The 17,968-nt window shown below is 45.7% G+C and overlaps 1 protein-coding gene across 1 annotated transcript in view; it reads right to left on the bottom strand.

Annotated features, from left to right (window-relative positions):
* Window positions 1–17,968, bottom strand: part of il23r (interleukin 23 receptor) — a 146,793-nt gene that overhangs the window by 84,198 nt on the left and 44,627 nt on the right. Inside the window, exon 8 of the mRNA XM_085982739.1 lies at window positions 11,327–11,409. Coding sequence (XP_085838865.1) covers window positions 11,327–11,409 — 83 coding nt within the window. The remainder of the gene's footprint in view (window positions 1–11,326; window positions 11,410–17,968) is intronic.

Genomic DNA, 17,968 nt, shown 5'->3' with positions numbered 1-17,968 from the left:
TGTCCCCTAGTCCTAGACTCCCCAAGCAGTGGAAACAGTTCTCTCTATCTACCCCATCAGTTCCCCTTAATATCTTGAAAACTATGATCAAATCACCCCTTAACCTTCCCGTCTTTTGGATGAGACGTTAAACCGAGGCTCCGTCTGCTTTCTCAGACGGATGTAAAAGATCCCATTGCATTATTTTCGAAGAAGAGCAGGGGAGTTATCACCGGTGTCCTGGCCAATATTTATCCCTCAATCAACATCACTAAAATAGATGATCTGGTCATTAACACATTGCTGTTTGTGGGAGCTTGCTGTGCGCAAATTGCTGCCGCGTTTCTTACATTACAACAGTAACTACACTTCAAAAAGTACTTCATTGACTGTAAAGCACTTTGGGATGTCCGGTGGTCATGAAAGGTGCTATATAAAACCAAGTCTTTCTTTAAATTCCAAGGAATACAACCCTAGTTTGTGTAATCTCTCCTCATAATTTAATCCTTGGAGTCCGGGTATCATTCTGGTAAATCTACGCTGCGCTCCTTCCAAGGCCAATATATCCTTCCGGAGGTGTGGTGCCCAGAACTGCTCACAGTACTCCAGGTGAGGTCTAACCAGGGCTTTGTATAGCTGTAGCATAACTTCTACCCACTTGTATTCTAGTCCTCTAGATATAAAGACCAGCATCCCATTAGCCTTTTTGATTATTTTTTGTACCTGTCCATGACATTTTATTGATCTAAGCACATGGACCCCTAAGTCTCTTTGGACCTCCACTGCTTCTAGCTTTTCACCATTTGGAAAGTAATCTGATCTATAATTTTTAGGTCCAAAGTAGATGACTTCACACTTGCTTATATCAAAATCCATTTGCACAGTTCTGCCCATTCACTTAATCTATTAATATCTCTTTGTAATTTTATGTTTCCATCTACACTGCTTACAATGCTGCCTATGTTTGTGTCATCAGCAAATTTGGATATGTGCCTCTCTATCCCATCATCAAAGTTGTTAATAAATACAGTGAATAGTTGAGGCCCCAACACAGATCCCCGTGGGACACCACTAGTCACATCCTGCCAATTAGAGTACCTGCCCATTATCCCTACTCTCTGTCTCCTGCCGCTCAGCCAATTTCCTAATCAGGTCAATAATTTGCCTTCAATTCCATGGGCTTCAACTTTAGCTAACAGTCTCTTATGAGGGACTTTATCAAATGCCTTCTGGAAGTCCATATAAATAACATCCATAGACATTCCCCGGTCCACTACTTCAGTCACCTCTTCAAGAAATTCAATCAGCTTTTTCAGGCATGTCCTACCCTTTACAAATCCATGCTGGCTCTCTCTGATCAGCTGAAAATTTTCAAGGTGTTCAGTCACTCTATCCTTAATTATAGACTAGTAATTTCCTGACAACAGATGTTAGGCTAACTGGTCTATAATTCCCTGGTTTCCTTCTCTCACCTTTCTTAAATAGCAGAGTGACATGTTCAATTTTCCAATCGAAAGGAACGGTTCCTGAATCGAGAACATTTTGGAAGATTATAGTTAGGGCATCTGCAATGTTCTCACCTACTTCCTTTAAAACCCTGGGATTTAAATCATCTGGTCCTGGCGATTTGTCACTCTTTAGTACCAATATTTTCTTCATTACTGCTATTTTGCTTATGTTAATTTTGATGAGTCCCCATCCCTGATTTAATATTAGTTTCTGCTATCCTCTTCCTCTGACACAAAAGTAATTATTCAACATGTCTGCCATTTCCTTATTTTAATTTATAATATCGCTGTTATCAGTTTTCAAGGGCCTCAAATTGTTCCTGACCACTCAAAAAGAATGAAAGAGCAGCTTAGAAAAAGTATCTTTACACAGAGCGTGGTTAGAACTTGGAATTTTTTGCCACAAACTGCTGTTGACATGGAGTATGTGACAAAAATTAACCTTTGTAGCAGTCTCTTTACTCAGTAATAAGATATAAGAGGCAGGATTTCCCTCGGTGTTATGATGCTTCAGTGGCACTAATGGGGCAGGCAGGCATAGGATATCGAGCAAGGACACTTGTCGCCCAGATCCTCACCCATTTTAAAGACCGTGGTCGACAAAAGCCCCCAACCAAGTATGGGTGGTTGTACTGTAATGACCGAGTGACGTCATATATTGTATTTTTCAGCATTTCCACCTTGGCAATGTTGAATGATACTTAGGTCAGAATTGAACAGGTGTCCAGCAATGCTAAGGGAAACAGAACAGCTGAAACAATTTAAAAGGCTGGTACAGGAACAAAAATTAATTGCAAGAAAGAAGAAAGGACCTACATTTATAAAGTGCCTTTCACAACCTCAGGATGTCCCAAAGCACTTTACAGCCAATGAAATATTTTCTAAAGTGTAGTCACTGCTGTAATGTAGTAAATGTGGCAGCCAATTTGCACACAGCAAGGTCCCACAAACAGCAATGAATTAAATGACCACATCATCTGTTTTAGGTGTTAGTTGAGGGATACGTGTTGGCCAGGAGAACTCCACTGTTCTTCTTCGAATAGTGCCGTGGGATCTTTTACGTCTACCAGAGAGGACAGATGATGTCTCATCCGAAAGACGCAGCACTCCGACAGTGCACTCACTGTTGGAGTGCTGCATCAGTACTGCATTGATGCGTCAGCCTGGATTATGTGCTCAAGTCCCTGGATTTTGGATGAATTGCAACACAATGGAGCAGTTGATCAACATCAGTAGATTTTGCCACTTCATCGGATACAAGAAATTCCCTTTCATCTTTGACCTTTAAGCTGCCATAAGCATTCCATCTCCTGCAGCTGCCACCATTTCCCACCACCCCCAACAGCAAGCTCCCAAGCAATGGTGGGAATCCTGCCAGGGATTCCTCACAAAAAATTAAGTAAGTCTGACCTTATTAAGAAAATTAAGAAAGCCCAACCGCCACACATATACTGGAGATCAGATTGAGAGGGAAATCCCAGCAAAGCACATTAAATAAACAGCCATAGTCAGAATGATGCCTCCGGCTTTACTCAATACCAATGTTGTGAGCGTTTGTCGGCTGTGTCCAAAACATGAGATAGGACTCAAGCAACATTCAAACTGTGTGATTTGTTCAGTTGCATGTATGATTTTTGAATATAGCTGACAGTTATTAAATACAGGAAGCCCCAACATCGTTGTCAGGGGCATTTAATGAGCTAAGTTTGTTGAAAACTTTAGAAAGATAGATTGCGCCAGTATAGCTCCTGCAGTTGAAAAGATTATAGGAAGAAAGAAATATTGCAAAAAAAAAGTTAACTATAAAATAATAGCCAAAGGAATGATATGCATTTGGTGAAGAGTTTGCTGATACCTAAGCCAGATACCATGTGGAACATTTCTTTGCACTGAATAGAGTTGGCAGTTTTGTGGATGAATGTTCTGTCAGCAAACCACAGTCAAAGGCTATTTTGCAAAATGACTGGACCTTGTGTTATGCAACATGTACCGTGCTGATGTATACATTTTAATAGTTGCTGTTTGGTTACTTTGATATTTTGTGTGTTTTTTTTAAAAGTGTTTCTATAGTATATTCGCACTCACAGCTAATTTGATTTTCTTTGCGCAAAAAGCTCCATCAAATTAACTTGAAAATCATAATATTAAAGGGTGTGAGGACTGATCAGGAGAGTGGGATTAGCCTAGATGGATCATGTGGAAAATAGCACTGGTGCAGACTTATTGAGCCAAATGTCTGGTTTCTGTACTGTAACATTTAAGATTTGATGATGCTTGTAATGTATATACCTTTAAGGGGGGAACTACTTTCTACAGCTCATGTATACTGTAGTACCAGCAGTGACCACACCTGTATATAATGCTGAGTAGTAATCTGTTGTTTCAGTTGCAGTTTGAACCACGTTGAGTAAACATCTGTTGTACCGTTCTCTGCAGTCCTTTTCTTATTATTACACGGACGTAACAGTGGCGACGAGCAAGTTCGAACCTACCTGCAACTCTGCATCATCTCCCAGGGATTCGCTCCTGGAGAACAGTGGAAGAAGGTCGAGTCCAGAAGCACGGGCGTCGACCACGGCCAACCGCCCAGTCATCCAGCGGAGATTTGAGCATCGCAGGGGAGGCTGTCGAGAACCAGGCTTGGCTTTCCAGTCACGGTGGTCCAGCGAAACGGGCTGGCAACAGGTACTGCGCAGACCCTTCCCGGACAGCGACGGGCTACAGCCCAACCGAGCGGCACAGAAAAAGGCCGAGCAGCGTCGACGGGGGAAGAGAGAGAGGGCAGAGCGCACAGGGCGCAGCCGGTGTTCAGGACCAAGCGGCGTCAACGGGGGAGAGAGGCGAGAGAGAGCAGAGCGCAGCCGGTGGTCAAGGGCCGAGCAGCATCAACGGGGGAGAGAGGCGCGCAGGAAAACGCGAGGCGTTGCCATTGCCACGAGGACTGCAGAGAGTGGCGTTGGCAGCAGCGCAGGAGCAGCGCACGAAACACACAGGGCATCGCCATTTGCCACGAGGACCGCCGAGAGCGGCGTTGGCAGCAGCGCGGGAGACGCCATTTTAAGCCGCAGTGGGGAAGAAAGGAAAGCGCGGGAGACGCCATTTTAAGCCAGTCTAACCACACCCAAAAATGCCAGAGTGGCAGTATCACAGCGTTCGACAATGAAGTCGAAGATTGGACGACATATGTCGAACGCATAGAAGTATACTGCAAGGCGAATGAAGTGCCAGATGACAAGAAAGCGCTGGTATTGTTGAATTCAATGGGTGCAAAAACATATGGCTTACTACGAAACCTAGTAACCCCAGAGAAGCCAGTAGAAAAGGATTTTGAAAACATAGTGTCAATCCTACAGGACCACTTAAACCCCACACCGCTGCTGATAGCAGAAAGATTTAAGTTTCACAAAAGGAACCAGCATAAAGATGAAAGTAATGCTGAGTATTTAACGGAACTGCGCAAGCTATCGAAATGCTGCCAGTTTGGAACGGGACCAGCAGATACTTTAAGGGACAAGTTTGTGTGTGGGCTTCAAAGTGAAGGAACCCAGAAACGGATTCTATCAGAAAAGGATCTTACGCTGGACAAGGCTTTCAGCATTGCAGTATCACATGAAGCAGCAGCACGGGGCGCTGCAGAGATACAACGGAGACCGCAAGAATATGGCACAAATGAAATGTCATACGGAACAGTGAAGTGCTATCGCTGCGGCAGAACAACACACGACCATAATGATTGCTGGTTCAAGGACAAAGTGTGCAGACAGTGTGGAAAAGTAGGACACATAGCAAGAGTCTGCAGGTCGGGAAAGAAAACCAGCAGCAAGAAATCTCCACAGGAGAAGTACAAGAAGGTACATAAGATGACGGAGAGTAGTTCAGATGAACAGAAGAGTGATACAGACTCCGGAAGCAAGGAGCTGGGTTGTCTGAAACTACATAATGTGATCAAAACGGAGGATCACCAAACTATCTGGGTCACGCTCAAGATAGCAGGAGTCCAAGTGAAAATGGAATTGGACACAGGATCAGCCCTAACAGTCATAAACCGAAGGGACTACAAGCGGCTATTCTCACATATACCCTTGAGAGATACAAAGATTGTCTTGAAGACGTACATGGGGCAAAAAGTCTACCCCAAAGGAAAAATAAGGGTGAACGTTATATATAACAGCAAGGAAACACCAAAAATGGACCTATATGTATTGCCAGATGGAGGACCACCACTACTAGGACGTGAATGGATCCGGAAGATACAGCTAGATTGGCATTCCATACAAGCACTGACTGTAGATGCCAAAAAGGATGATGACGTCACACCTGGACGACTGTCAAAAATGCTAACTGACGCACAAGAAGTGTTCCAGCAGGGACTCGGAACACTAAAAGGCATAACAGCGACAATCAAAATAGAGGAAAATGCAAGCCCAAAGTTTTTTAAGGCCAGACCGGTACCTTATGCGATCCGCCCAGCCGTCGAAGCAGAGCTGGAAGGTTTGGAATGTTCAGGAGTACTGTCCAAAGTGGACTGGAGCGAGTGGGCTACACCCATCGTTCTTGTAATGAAGAGGTCGTTGAGTAATACGCCTGGGGAACCAAAGAAGGTTCGCATCTGTGGGGACTTTAAGGTGACAGTGAACCCAGTCCTTCACACTGTACAATATCCGCTTCCGCGGATTGAAGATATTTTCGCCTCGCTATCTGGAGGGAAACGCTTCACTAAGATTGATCTGGCCCAGGCGTACCTGCAAATGGAGGTAGAAGAAGCCTCGAAACAGTACCTCACGATCAACACTCATAAAGGTCTCTACCAATACAACCGGCTGGTGCTCAGGGTAGCATCAGCTCCGGCTATTTGGCAAAGGGCAATGGAACAAGTCCTGCAAGGGATTCCAGGGACCCAGTGTTATTTGGACGACAGCCTGCTCACGGGCGAAAATGACAGTGATCACCTCGCCAACCTGGAGCAGGTGCTCACTAGATTGAAGGAATATGGGCTCCGAGCTAATCGGCACAAATGCAAGTTTTTCCAGAAGCAGATCTCGTATTGTGGCCACGTTATTGATAAAGAGGGGTTACATAAGTCCCCTGAAAAGATTGAGGCAGTAGTCAAGGCTCCAGCACCGGAAAATGTGTCACAACTGAGGTTGTTCCTTGGCCTGGTGAACTACTACCATAAGTTCTTACCAAATTTGTCTACAGTATTACACCCACTGAACACCCTACTGCAAACGGGGGTACCATGGAAGTGGAGTGACGAATGAAAACGAGCTTTCCAGAAGAGCAAAGCATTGATCATATCAAAAGAGGTGTTGGCTCATTTCAACCCAGCACTACCAATTCGGTTGGCGTGTGATGCATCACCCTATGGCATTGGAGCGGTGCTGTCGCACAAATTCCCGGACGGCTCAGAGAGGCCAGTAGCCTTTGCGTCTCGGTCACTAACCTCAGCCGAGTGTAACTACGCCCAGATTGACAGGGAGGCCCTCAGCCGAGTGTGGGGAGTGAAAAAGTTCAATCACTATCTGCACGGGCAGAAGTTCACCTTGCTGACTGACCACCAACCACTTGTCTCCATCTTTAATCCAAAGAAGGGTGTTCCGGTGATGACTGCACAACGGCTACAAAGATGGTCCCTTTTTCTAGGGGCGCACCAATATGAAATCGAGTATAAGGGCACGAAACAGCATGGAAACGCTGATGGGCTATCACGCCTGCCAATGCCTACTGCGGAGGAAGCACCAGCAGTGGATCCTGTCGAAATATTTAATTCGACTATAATTGAATGCTTGCCAGTAACTAACGCTGGTATAGAGAAGGAGACCCGAAATGACCCGACGCTGTCTCGGGTATATGATTTGACGGTGAAGGGATGGCCAGCACATGGCGACTCACTGTTGCCAGCATTCTCATCCAGAAGAGAACAGCTGTCAGTATGCCAGGGGACCTTGATGTGTGGATCCCGAGTGGTAATTCCACCCAAGTTAAGGGAGAAAGTGCTCAATGAGCTTCACGAAGGTCATCTGGGAGGGGTGAAAATGAAAAGCCTTGCTAGGGCTTATGTGTGGTGGCCGGGGATCGATCAGCAAATCGAGGACCTGACAAAGAGCTGCTCAGGATGCCAGAAGGTCCAAAATGCACCACCACATGCCCCTCTACAGCCATGGGAGTGGCCCTCATCTCCATGGCAATGGGTGCATATTGATTTTGCTGGTCCATTCATGGACTCAATGTTTTTAATAGCCGTGGATGCGCACTCGAAATGGCCTGAGGTGATCAAAATGTCCTCCACCACCACGGAGAAAACTATTGCAGTCCTACGGACCATTTTTGCTAGGAACGGCTTGCCAGAGCAGATTTGCTCTGATAACGGACCATAGTTTGTGTCCGAAGAGTTTCGAAGATTTTTGAAAAGGAATGGGGTAAGGCATTACACATCCGCCCCGTATCATCCAGCCACAAATGGATTGGCTGAGAGGTTCGTACAAACCTTTAAAAAAGCAGTAAAGGCCATGTGCGATGACGACATTCCACTGCAGCATAAGGTGGACAATTTCCTGTTAGCCTACAGAAATGCGACACATGCAGTCACCAACCAGGCCCCAGCCATGATGTTCTTCAACCGAAGGTTGAGATCTCGTTTGGATTTGCTCAGACCAAATGTACGAAGAGATGTTGAGAGTAAGCAATTCCAGCACATCAATGAGAAGCCGACAAGGAGCTTCAATGTAGGGCAACCAGTCTTGGCCCGTGACTACCGAACAGAGAAATGGCAACCAGGAACGATATGCACACGGCAGGGGCCACTAATGTACACAGTGGACATTGGGGAGAGCATCGTGAGACGCCATGCTGACCAGATCCTAGAGTCACAGGAACAAGTCAACCCCATGCCTCGCCCATACGTACCTGGTGATGAACCCGACATCTACCCCAGAAACAGTAGCATCGGAAGCTGATGAACCAACCTACGACAGGGGGCCAGAATCGCCTCCGCACCAAGAGCAAGACACTCGGGAAAGGCGCAGGAAGCCTCCCAAAGACTGAATTTATAAATAGACTATTTTCAGCTAATGTTGCATGTTAAAAGTGTTAATTGTAATTAGTTTGATATTTAATTGTTAAATGAGTGTTATGGTACTGTTAATCTAAAAGGGGAGGAATTGAAATGTATGTACCTTTTAGTGGGGAACTACTTTCTACAGCTCATGTATACTGTAGTACCGGCAGTGACCACACCTGTATATAATGCCGAGTAGTAATCTGTTGTTTCAGTTGCAGTTTGAACCACGTTGAGTAAACACCTGTTGTACCGTTCTCTGCAGTCCTTTTCTTATTATTACACGGACGTAACAATGCTTTAATTCCCTTTATGAATAAATTTACATTAAAAGTACCTACAGATGATTTGGGGGGAGGGTGGGTGCCGGGGGAGAGAATTGCTAATTGGATTCTAATTTACTGCAAAACTGTTTCGTCTGCTAGTTGATGATAAATTTTTATATGGTTTTCAAGACAAAAAGTTTTGAAGAGATTACAATTACTGCTGAAGGGTTTCTTTTTGGGAGTATAACTTGCTTATTCTCATTTGTGCTAAGAAGTGGTCAACTGGCGTCTTATCGGTCTGGTATACAGAAGAGAGATTAGTTTGCATTAAAATGACCAGAATTTCATGAGGAGCTGATTATGTGATCCTATTGCAGTGCCGGTGGGACCACAATGCATCGTACACATTTTGGGCAAGTATTGCAGAGAGTTGATCTTGCATCATTTCAGCTCATTTTAACAATTAGCATGGGCTCCCTAAGCAGATCAGCTTGTGTGCATGAAACATATAGGGGGAGTAGGAATTGGATATCCTGTAAGTCAGTATCTCGTAAAAGGCCGCTGATCATAGATAAAGCAGAGCTGCACATTGCCAAATTGAAAGTGCTGCTAATAGTTCAGGCTGGCAGCAAGAAGGGACGGGAGCAAGAGCAGGAGCAGGTTTGCTTCTTTTGAGGATGCTGCTCTGGAAGTCTGATTACACAGGGTGCTGTAAAGGAACCTATTTGAAGTTGAGGGGCACCCTTCAATCAGGAGCACTGTTTGAAATGATTGTGGAGGTTGGCAAGTTAGTCACTGCAATCCCTCACATCTGCAGGCCTTTGAAGCAATTGAGAAATATATTTTCTGGACTCGAAGGTTGACAAGGTAAGAATACTTGCACAATATTTACTTGCAGGGGCTGGGGAGGACAGAAAGCCTGCTAAAGGGGTCCTGGAATTTGGGGCTGATCCCAGTTACACCAATATTCCATCCTGTTTAGACTACTCTTAAATTCTGTGTGTGTGTGTGTGTGTGTGAATGCATAGGCAGATTATCCGCCCACCCTCTATATTGTACGAGAGTATCGGGGGGGGGGGGGGGGGGCGCTCCTGAGCTTCCCTAGAAAACCTGCACCCTTGCACACTTTGCATCTTGAAAGGCCTCAGTGGAATTTATGCCAGCTAAGAGCCCCATTAAGGCCTTCTGAAAGGCCCCAAACCTTCTGACGAAAGGTCATCGACCTGAAACGTTAACTCTGTTTCTCTCTCCATGGAGGCTGCCCTGGCCTGCTGAGTTTTTCCAGCTTTTTCTGTTGTTATTACCCCAAACCTTTATCTTGTCCATGGCTAAATGGCTCTTTTTGGAACCAAAGATGCAAAAAAAATCTATTTTTTCCTTTGGGCCTCAGGGGCTCTCAGGTTGAGTGGCTGTTGGCATTGCTGATGCACCCTCACAAGAATATATTTCACTCTCTGGGAACATTATATATCAGTAACAAATTTAAACTGGCTTCTGTTAACTAAATTTGTAACAGGAAACAATTTAGTTTTTGAGTCATAAAGGGAGAATACATAAACAACTGAAGAGATCCAAGTCTGCTTAATTCAAATCTTGTTTGGCTAGATTCATTGTTGAAATTGTTTACATCTGTAAGTTCTTTTTTTCTGGTCTGTCATTGCAGGAAGTAATTGAACGTGAGACAGTTTTGATGAATTATAAAGGATACCTTTTTACCTTTCATTGTGTAGCTTGAACTTCAAAGATAAGAGGCATAAAGCCAAACACATGCGCCTTGTCCTATTTCGCTGCCCTGTCGAGGGCCAACAAGCATTTTGTGAGGAATAATTTCTCACATAAAGATGCTTTCATCACAGACTTATGTTCAAACATTACTGATGAGAAATGCTAAAACTTCCTAACTTAATGTACTGGTGAACATTAAGTACTGTAAATGTATTTTTAGCTAATGATAACCTGTTTCTGTGAATATTTCTTTCTGGGAATAAGCAATTCATAGTTTAGCCTGTGTTGTTTTACTACCTGTCAGAGAGATCAGGGGGTAGAAGTTGGTATGCGACGCGCCCGTTTTTCAGGTGTAAAACGTGCACAAAGCAAGCCTACAGGCATTGGTATCACTGCTAAACTCATGGGGCCTGTTTTTAGGCAAGCCTAAAACAGGCATTCGGCCCTTTGAATATGTAAATGAGGAGCCTAACGCCTGTTAAGAACTCATTTTAGAAATTTGATTCCGAAGAGCAGGGCAAGCATTGGGGCCTGACCCCATTGAGAAATCTTTAGCGGCCCTGCGGCTGCCAACCAATGCTTTTGAATAGTTTTTTTAGTTTTTATTATTAGGAGGTACACATCGATATTTCATTTTAACTGTTCATTTTAGAAAGGTCACATTGCTTTACAGAACTTTACCTCCCTGAGCTCCACAGTTATTATGTGAAAAACACTGCTGCTGATGGCTTTGTGTCCCGAGGAGTATACAGCTGATTAATAAAATGGCAGGTGTAAGGTGCTCAACATACCTTCCAGTAGATGATTATTGTCCTGTTTTTGTTTGGATCAACTGGCTCACATAAACTCCATGCATCTAAAACTCCTGCCGGCTCTGCAAACATTCATTAGGGGAGAAAAAAAATGATTTTTGCTGGATGGTTGGTGTTTAACAGTAACATAATTTATTGCTAACTATATGAAGTATTTGAAATATGACCTTTCAAATGTCTTCCACTACCACAGTGCACGCTGTTCTCAGATTGTTTTTGATTGATCATTCAATACATATTGTTTCATATGGCCTGTGGCAGGTTAACTAGGCAGTAAAACTTGTTGCATGAACTTTCATTATATTTACCCTTAGCAATACATACAAGCACAGACTTAGGGGGTTAGACACAAATCTTCCCCAATAATAATGATGAGGGTGAAATGCAGCCAATGTGAGTGGATTTGCAGACCCTGACCCACAACCTCTCACTTGATGATTGCAAATCTTGGGTGGGAAGAAGTCAGAAGTTCAAGCAGGGCTCCTTTGTTCTCTCTATGTTGTGGCCAGGATTGCTGGTGTCTGGTTGATTTTATCCATGAGATTTTATCCTGCCGGTTACATGACAAGCAGAATACGATTCACATGTGCTTGCATGGAGATCCTAAGCGGCAGGGGAGCAGGACTCTAATGAGGCTGAGGATGAGAGGCATCGATGAGAGTCATCGGAAGCTTAACCAGGAAATCAAAATGAGATGGCAAAGTAGTATATAGATAAGTTTATAGTGGGTAATATGGAGGGTAACAAACAATATTAACTTGACATTAACTTAGGCAAGTTGCTGCTGAAAGAGGAAGGAGCATCACTAATAAATACCAGGCCAATTAGCATCATCAAGTCTGACAGCATTTGTGCATTGCGCCCAAGTTCTACTTCCACAATGCTGCACATATATCAGTGCCTAAAACAACACTAGATGATGTTTTGATAGAGTATTGAGAACCAGGGGTCGGGGGAGGGTCATAATCAATAGCCCGTGAAAGATTTTTGGGAAAAAAAGTGACAAATTTACTGTTGGTCTACCCTTTTTAAAGGGAGGGCTGGAGGTACAGTAGCTGTGCCATGAGGTGGGACAACATAGGTTTGTGTCCATAATTCCTGCCAACATTCTTCAAAGCCCGTTCCTGCTCTGCCAAGTGGGTGTGTTGAAGGGCTTCATGGAAGTGAGTTGCTTCCACACAGGGAGGGAAAATTGGAAAAAAGAATTACTGTCTTTAAAAAAAATTAAAGTAAAAATAAACTATTGAGGGATTATCTTGACTGGTCCTTTAAGGTATTGACTTGGATAGAGAACTGGTTGGCAGACAGAAAGCAAAGAGTTGGAATAAACGGGTCGTTTTTCGAGTGGCAGGCAGTGACTAGTGGGGTACCGCAAGGATCGGTCCTAGGACCCCAGCTATTCACAATATATATTAATGATCTGGACGAGGGAATTGGATGTAATATCTCCAAATTTGCAGATGACACAAAGCTGGGCGGGAGGGTAAGCTGTGAGGAGGATGTCATGAAACTCCAGTACGATTTGGACAGGTTGGGTGATTGGGCAGAAACATGGCAAATGCACTATAATGTGGATAAATGTGAGGTTATCCACTTTGGTGGCAAAAACAGGAAGGCAGATTATTATTTGAATGGCAATAGATTGGGAGAAGGGGAAGTGCAAAGAGACCTGGGTGTCCTTGTGCACCAGTCGCTGAAGGTAAGCATGCAGGTGCAGCAGGCGGTTAAGAAGGCAAATGGTATGTTGGCCTTCGTAGCAAGAGGGTTCGAGTACAGGAACAAGGATGTCTTGCTGCAGTTGTACAGGGCCTTGGTGAGACCGCACCTTGAGTATTGTGTGCAGTTTTGGTCGCCTTACCTGAGGAAGGACGTTCTTGCCATGGAAGGAGTGCAGCGAAGATTCACCAGGCTGATACCTGGGATGGCAGGAATGACGTATGAGGAGAGATTGTGTCGATTGAGGCTTATACTCACTGGAGTTTAGAAGATTGAGAGGGGATCTCATCGAAACCTATAAAATTCTGTCAGGCCTGGACAGACTAGATGCAGGAAGGATGTTTATGATGGCCGGGAGTCCAGAACCAGGGGTCATAGTCTAAGGATAAGGGGTAAGCCATTTAGGACTGAAATGAGGAGGAATTTCTTCACCCAGAGAGTGGTGAACCTGTGGAATTCTCTGCCACAGAGGGCGGTGGAGGCCAGTTCATTAAATATATTCAAGAAAGAGTTGGATATATTTCTTAAGGCTAAAGGGATCAAGGGATATGGGGAGAAGGCAGGGACAGGGTACTGAATTTGGATGATCAGCCATGATCTCATTGAATGGCGGAGCAGGCTCGAAGGGCCGAATGGCCTACTCCTGCTCCCATCTTCTATGTTTCTATGTTCGGGAGTGGTCAAGCCTAGGGAGGAAGTTCCCCGGCCAGCGGCAGTGGCTAGCCCACGGGCTGCACCGGAGGGGACAGCGGTCCGGGTTAAAGGCCCATCGGCCAAGAAAGCCCCACCCGCCAAAGTCCCTAGAATGTCCCCACGGATGCCCCAACCGAGAAAGCCATGGTCACCAGCTCCCCAGTTTAAAGGGACAGCCTCCCAAGTCAGGGGGAAGTCAAAGGATAGAGGTCCCCAGCTAGCAGCCATGGGCGGCGAGGGACCAACAGTGAAGGACAGTGTGGCCACGCCAGGGGAAGCGGTGTGCCGCAGTCCAACCAGGAATTCGCCTGGCCGCCCGAAGCCGGGCGACGGATGTACACAGTTTAGGTAATGTAAGTTTATATTGTTAAGTTGAAGTGCTTAGCTTAAGTTCGGGTGTTTAGCTTAAGTTAAATAAGGTGATGGGTAGTTTAGATTAAGTAAGTAATCTGCTAAGAGTGTGTATTTTGGGTCGAGGTCGCGAGACCCGACCATGCTTCACCCAAGCCAGAGAATCTCTTGGGGACCTGGCTGTATGTTTTGTATCTGTTACAGAAAGACTGTCAGGATGAAGGGGATCGTAATCCTACTCACCCTGATGGGACTGAGCCTGGGAAAGCGGGGCGAGGTAGAAGACTTCCACATCTACGGGTGCTCGGGAGATAGAGCACCTACAGCGACCGACGGAAGCGGTAAATGGGAGATGGAGGAGACCGCCGTCTACGTCCACGAAGGAAGGTGGCCAGGATGGCTGGGGTCCAATTCGTCTCAGTACTCCAGCCAAACCGGATTCACGTACGGGGAGGCCTCCCTCCTGTGCCCCCGGGTACGGGTTGTTACCACGAGGGTCAGCATCACCGAAGGGAAGCGTATATGTTTAACGTGCAAGGGACACATTCCTCTGGATAGGTGGCGGTGGCTCAGGAAGCTGAGCAAAGATATGAGGAACCCTGCAGTCGAGTGGGAACGGTTGGGGAACAATACCCACCGGATGATTACAGGGACTCACGGAGGATTAAGTGCGTGTTGGGACAAGTGGTGGGAGCCGGATCAAGGGATTTATATCTGTATGTGGGAGTCAGAGAGGGTCTGCCCCGCGGGCATATCCATCATTTTCCACCAGCAGTGGCAAGACGCCGGGGAGGGGATGAAGTGGGCTACCAGCCTGAAGGCGTGCGCAGTCCCATTCTCCCCGATCCCAGTCAGTGCCACTGAGCTTGTGAACCGCCCCCGTAAGCCCCCGCCCACGGCGCCGGCAGCGAGGATACACAGGGAAGGGTGCCCCACCACCACCACCAAGGGACCAGGGAATGGGCTGGTACTAGTACCTATGGATCAGGTGCTGTACCAGGGGGTACACTACGCGGTAGCTTCCGTGATTTTAAATCTCACGAGGTACATTTACCGGAGTGGTGCCCCAAAGAAACAGAGCAGCTATACCAGGCCCTATTGAAGGACATGTTCAGGAAGTTTTATGAGTTTGATTTTGCCAATGTTGACAAAACCGAACTGTACACCACACACCGCGAGTTTTTGGGTAATGCAGGGAGACAAAGAAGGGGAGTATGGAATGATGTTTTTACTGTGTTTAATACTGGGTCCTCTGTCATCAACAGTCTGGATGACATAGAGCTGCAGACCCAGATAAATGGTTTAAAATCACAGTTAAAGAAGATATTAATGGATGAGAACAAAGTATTGGGCTCAGAGTTGCATGAGGACCAGGCCATGACGGTCCATTTAAAAAGGAGATTATAGCGGAGGTGGAGAAGCACGCAAAGACGGTAAATGCCCTCATAAGGGAGGACAGAAATGCTTCTGACCAGGCTGCGCAGAATGAGGTGTGCGTGCTATACGGGGCATGGTTACTGGGCGAGGGCCGCAGTAATCTGGAGGATTTAAAACAGGGTTTAGTCCCCTCCTGGATCAGCAACAAACACCTCGCAGCCCTCCATCCATTTGAGAATGCATTAAGCCCATGCCAACTCTGGCTAGCCTTCGAAGCCTACCCAGTCCCGGTGGATTGTGGACGGTCCAACCACACGATCATGGGAGTAGTAGTTAGGATGCCGGTCAAGGGTAGGACAGCGCCGGTATACAGGGTTGAGAACATTGGAGTCATTCAAGGAGGTGCACACATTCGTTTCACAGCGGTCCCACCTTACGTCATAAAGTGGGAGCACGCTATGACAGGTACTGACCTCTCAGGATGCCGGAGCCGGGGAGCACACATAATCCTGTGTCCCCAGCACTTGAATGCCTATTCAAAACCACAGTGCGGGTTCAGAGCTGCTGGCGCGAAGCCTATAAATTGTACCATGGAGGCAATGGCACAAGGCCATGTTCCCCCGCAGGTAGCATATATAGGTGGGACATATTGTGTCACCACAGGCGCGTCCCACTACCAGCATGGACAGCATAGCTGGTGTCCGGTTAGTGACAGCAGTTTCTGTTTTAAACCCGAGGCAGAAGTTCAAGTGGCCCAGGAGCGAATTGTCCCCATTCCTGAACCCTCCACTGTTCACCTCACTGTGAAAGAGAATTTTACCAATTTGCAGAAGTATGTAGCGCATTTTGGCTATGAAATTCCCCCTCTCCCTGAACACCTTACCAAAATACTCAAAGCCGTTATAGTTTCGCAGAAACATTTTTACACTTTAGAGCAGAAAACAGTAGAGATAGGGGCTAAGATATTGGATATTGTGATTCCACCCTGGTGGGACATTTTCAGTAACATAGAGGTCCCTTCGTGGATCAGACTGGCTTCCCACATTCTCGTGGTTTGCCAGTTAGGGATAGTGTTGTATCTAGTCTGCATCCAGTGCAAGGGAAAAGGTCAGTTGTTAGAGTTCCGAAACCAGAAGATCTGGAAGGAACATTATGTGAAAGTGGAGGGAGATACGCCTATTTGAGTTTTTTCCTTGTATTTTTGATTAAAGATTGTTGTTTTTTGTTTGTTGTTTTTAATAAAGATTTTGTGACACGTTGTTAATAAAGATGTATGTGTACCAAGTGGTGCAGAGGTGTTGGACCCCCTCCGTGCTTGGATGTGTGTAAATGACTGTGGTTATTCTATGTATACTTATGTACACTACATTTTCACGGAATGGGAAGTGCATGTGTCGTGGGTATGTTAGATAGGTAATTACAGGGGAAGGTTGACTATGGAGGGTCAGTAAATTTTGCTCACCTTGTAAGGATGATACTTCAAGCAAGTTTTAGTATCACGGGGGGAGTGTAGGATTCGCAAAATTTCCACATTTCCCCAAGGTTATTAATAAAAGGGACCCTATGGACAATTTAAAAAGGGTACCCAAAGATGGCGTCCGCACCTCGTGACCAAAAGCCTGTAAGATTTTAAAAGCCTGGACTCTGCAGCTCAGAACAAGCAGCTTTGGGAAATCGAAACTTAAAATGCACTTCTGTGAAAAGGACTTTTATGTTTGAAGGGCTAGACAGCTAAGCAAACATTGAATATGCATTTTCGTCAAATTGGAACAGATCAACCCAGTTAGGCCTAAACATGAGGTCATTAGTTTGTCCGCATAAATAATCAGAAACAGCTTAAGGAAGCCATCAAGGCTGGACAGGCCGATTAAAATGCATTAATGACAATACAGCCCAGACATCAGGCCATTAGGTGCGATAAACAGCCATCTAAAACCAGTTATTTTAGATTGGTATAATCATTTAAAACAGCCCGCCAAAAGTGAAACAATGGACTGACATGATTTGGCGCGCAGATAAGGGGCCATTGAAAGGAGTATAACGGTAGGCCCTTAGTAGCAACCACTCTCTTGACTCTTGCTCTGCTCTCGACTCTGACCTCTTGTCGGGCCTTGGGCTGCTGCCGCTCGCACTTGAGCCCTGGCCTCGTGGCGGGTTCTCTTCTCGCTCCCCGCATTGGTTTCTCAGCAATCAAGGACATCCATACCAACAGCAGGGGAGGGAAATGAGACCCGAGTCCAAAGTCACCCAGGACACGAGAGAGGGCAGAGGAAACGAGGTGAGACGAACCGAGACGAAGAGTAAGATAGACCCGACAAAGAGCAGAGAAGGGCAGCAGAAGACATATTAATTAAGACCGAGTGCCGAGTTATAAGCTAACGCTTGGGGAAGAAAATATCTGAGGACAGTGAGACTAAGTTGGCTAGTTGAACACTGCAAATAAGCTGGCATTAAATGCAGGTGTCCACGCCATAACGAATATGC

This window comes from Somniosus microcephalus, chromosome 3, assembly GCF_052327205.1.
Source record: "Somniosus microcephalus isolate GS21.2 chromosome 3, FLI_Smic_1.0, whole genome shotgun sequence".
In the NCBI taxonomy this organism is placed as follows: Eukaryota; Metazoa; Chordata; class Chondrichthyes; order Squaliformes; family Somniosidae; genus Somniosus; species Somniosus microcephalus.
This window is presented reverse-complemented; position numbering and strand designations above follow the sequence as displayed.